At 51.6% G+C, this 3,494-nt stretch overlaps 2 protein-coding genes across 2 annotated transcripts; both read right to left on the bottom strand.

The window, feature by feature from the left end:
* Positions 1 to 13: 13 nt before the first annotated feature.
* LOC114579070 (formin-like protein 7) lies at positions 14 to 1,404 on the bottom strand (the record flags this gene model as incomplete). The annotated part of the gene is made up of 1 exon (XM_028692758.1): positions 14 to 1,404. A coding segment is annotated over exon 1 (1,287 nt), but the record flags the coding sequence as incomplete, so codon positions are not given.
* A 290-nt stretch (positions 1,405 to 1,694) lies between these two features.
* Positions 1,695 to 3,412, bottom strand: LOC110102813 (probable inactive linolenate hydroperoxide lyase). Its single transcript, XM_020831641.2, has one exon. It carries the CDS (start codon positions 3,310 to 3,312, stop codon positions 1,810 to 1,812), a length of 1,503 nt encoding a protein of 500 aa, XP_020687300.1. The 5' UTR covers positions 3,313 to 3,412; the 3' UTR covers positions 1,695 to 1,809.
* Between the last annotated feature and the right edge of the window lie 82 nt (positions 3,413 to 3,494).

The following is a 3,494-nucleotide window of genomic DNA, read 5'->3' as shown; positions in this document are numbered from 1 at the left end:
AATTTGTGTTGACAATTGGTTGTTTGGTTTGACTATTGCTGGTGGCCATGGTTTTATTGGATGTATCTGCTGGGTTGTCCGGGTTATCGTGGGGGTTGGAAGAGGAAGAAGGTAAGGTAATTACTTGGGAAGTGGCTGACTCAGGAGCCGGGTCTTGGTCATTAAGGGCGTCAAACTTGTTTTTAGTTGGGACAGGTGGGGAGGTAGACACAGTGGTAGGTGAAAAAGTAATGGTGTTGGGTGAGGGGGGAATAAAGTCTTCTGAAGGGGAATTAAGGTTAGGAATGAGGGTGTTTATTTCAACAGATGCAGAAGCAGGGGCTGTTGAAAGAGAGGTGGATGGTTGGGTTGTAGGAGGCTGAGGTTGAGGCTGTGGTGGAGTTTGGGCCTGCGGTTGAGATATCTGCTGGGGCTGCGGTTGAGGCTGGAAGGTAGAGGAGTTGGGAGGTTTAGGAATGTTCAGTCTAGGGGGAAGTTTCCGGGGTTTACGGCTAGTGCTTCTCCCACGGTTTTGGGATGTTTCGGTGGTCTGAGGGGTTGGGTTTTTAGGGCAGGCATTAGGGGCATGCATGATTGAGTTACAAAAGGAGCAGTGGGTAGGCTTCCAGTCGTAAAGCACAGTAAGGGGAAAGGTTTTGTCATCCACCGTGTAGTAGATCACATCAGGTAAGGGGGAGGAACTACTCACCTGGACGCACACCCGAGCAAAGGTGAGCCTCGTTTTGGCAGCAGTTAAAGCGTCAACAGCAAGCGGGATGCCGACGCAGCTCGCAATCTTTGAGATCCCCTCCGGCGTCCAGCAAGACAGAGGGAAGTTTTTAATCTTGATCCACAGGGGAATCGAGGGGAACTCCTCGCGAACAGGGATGAAATCCGGAGTCCACTTCTGAAGGATGAATGGTTTTCCAAAGAAGAACCAGGGGCCACCCGACCAGGCCATGTCAAAATCCTCCCGATTGTTGAACTTGAGCAGAAAGAACCCGTCATCTAAGGTAAGCAGAGAGAGGGATCCTTTCAAGTTCCAGGCTTTTTTGATCGTTGCGAGTAAAGCTTCATAGTACGGACGCCTTCCGATGGAGTATCCGACTAGAGAGAGGGACCATTCAGATGATCCAGCGGTGAACTGTGCGGAAGTGAAATGAGCAGTGGCGTTCTCAGTGGGGAAGTGAGTGATGGAAGAGGTAAATTCATTGGAAACAAGGGGCTGGGTAGCAATAAGGCTCTTCCAATCTTTAAGAAGGAGAGTGGAAGAGGATGATGAGGGGGTGTAGAGCGGAGGGGGGGGAAAAGCGGAGGACATCCCAGGGGAGATTCTCCCCAAGGGGAAGGCGGTGGCGGCCAGAAAAGCACGGAGCAAGCCAAACCCTAGCAGAGCACTATCGCACTAAGAAACGCCCAAAATTGTCACGTCTCTGTTATCACACTCAAAGTTTCGATTTCACAAAAGTAAAAATAAATGAAGTGTCAATCTTTCTACCAGCGTCACCATTGATTCGCACATTTTATTAGCTTTTTCTGACAAGTTACAATGATAGGCACCACATAAAAAACTATAAAAAATCATGATTCATCGTTACGGATCCGAGACGTTGATTCTACGACAGCAATGGTTTTGTCTTCTCGCAGCTTCTGCGTTTGGCAAATAATAGAGCCTCTAATGGCGATCGCCGGCGACAGGAGAAGTAGCAAAGGTGAAAAAAAAAAACACTCCATTTATTCTAAGCCACCACTCAAACAATTTAGAAGTTTAAAATGGAAGCCCGTAATTACGAATTAGTATAAAACAAGCTTTTAGAGTACCCAGCGACCTCATTTAACGCCGCCCGGTGCAGCGGCGGCGGAGACGGTGGCGGTTGTGGCGGTCGCCTTCTCCAGCTTGGTGAAATCCATGCCGTCCCCGCACTCGTAGTCATCATACCTCCTAAAGATCTCGGCCAACATGAAGCAAGCGGTTGCCACAACGTGGTCTTTGGCTGCGCACTGCTTGTTCTGCACAGACGGAGTCCCCGTCTCCGGCCCGTTCGACCAGAACAAGTAGTTCAACAGCCTCTTCCCCTCCTCTCCAATAAACCTATCAGCCACGAACTCATCTGCCCTATCAAACACCGTTGGATCCCTCATAACTATCGGCTGGTACCCGCACAAAAGCTCCCCTTTCTTCACCGGGTACCTCGCCCCTCTCGAATTCAGCTCAAAATCCTCTCTCGCGCGGCCGAATTGCAGCGGCACCGGCGGATTTAGCCGGAGCACCTCGTACACTGTTGACCACACCAGTTCCATCCCTTTCAATTCCTCAAAACCAACTACTCCCTTTTCGCTCTTGATATGGCTTCGCACTTCCTCTCTGAGTCTCTGCTTCAGCCCTGTTTTATCGCGGCCGATGGTGGTGATCAGAGCCGGGAGGAAGACGGTGAAGCCGCCGAATGCGTTGAAGCCTAACACGAAAAGGATGTTATGAATTGCCTCGTCTTTAGTAAGCCCGTACTCCTCGGCGATGGAAACGACCTCAGCGCCATGCTTGGCCACGAAATTGTAGAGTTTTTTGTAGTCGCCGGCGACGAGGAAGAAGGGGAAAGGGAAGGAGTGGAGGAAGATCTCAGCGAACGGCTGCGGCAGCGCTTGCGCGCTGACGGTTGGTAGGAGCTGTAAAGCCAGCCATTTGTCGAGCATAACAAAGCCGCCGTCACCGACCTCAGAGGAAACCGATGGCTCAACCCCAATGATGCTTTTGCAGAGGAAGGAAAAGATGCATTTTTGCAACGGGATGAAAAAGTTGGAGCTGGAATTCTGCCCTAGCTCGGATTCGATTGTCGAAAGCATTCTGCTGAGATTGGATTCAAAAGAGGAGAACCAGACGGCGGAGCTCCGGCGGAGAAGATCAAGGCTGAATTTTTTCACAGCGGCATGGCCAGGCTCGGTCGTATCGAGATAGACGCCGACACGGATATCACCGGTGAAGCTGAGGGAGGGCATATAAGACCCTACGAGGACGTTTCGTTTGTCGACGAGGGCAGGGTCGAAAAGGGAGGAGAAAGAGTCGCAGTCGAGAACGGCGACTATGCGTGGGTCGATGCCGAAAAAGAAGGGGAAGGTTGGGGGCATATTGGCCCGGAAGACGGGGCTTTTGTGAGCTTCCATGCGGCTGCGGAAGAATTTATCCTGGCCTTGGAACCAGAAGTAGTCGAGCCGATCCTTGAGGGGACCGAGGAGAGGGAAGCCATAGCTGCCGGGGATGGACCGGGTCGTGCCGGCTGCGGAGGAAGGTGGAGGTGGCGACGGGGAAGATATCATCGAAGAGCATATGGAAAGCATTTTCTCGGCTACTTGCTCCTCCTCTGCTGGTCCAGTGGGAGGGGATGTGATGATGGAGGCTCGTTTGTAATGGCAGAGCCGATCAACTTGGATAAAATCGGGGCAGGTGTCGCGGTTTGATTAGTGATAAGCGTATGCTGATTGCTCGTCTTGGGAGCTCGTGTTGCACATGGGATGGTGCG

This window comes from Dendrobium catenatum, unplaced genomic scaffold, assembly GCF_001605985.2.
Source record: "Dendrobium catenatum unplaced genomic scaffold, ASM160598v2 original_scaffold_272831, whole genome shotgun sequence".
NCBI lineage: Eukaryota > Viridiplantae > Streptophyta > Magnoliopsida > Asparagales > Orchidaceae > Dendrobium > Dendrobium catenatum.
This window is presented reverse-complemented; position numbering and strand designations above follow the sequence as displayed.

Excerpts from the sequence above, each read along its gene's own strand:
- LOC110102813 (XM_020831641.2), bottom strand. The coding sequence starts at position 3,312 with ATGCTTTCCATATGCTCTTCGATGATATCTTCCCCGTCGCCACCTCCA.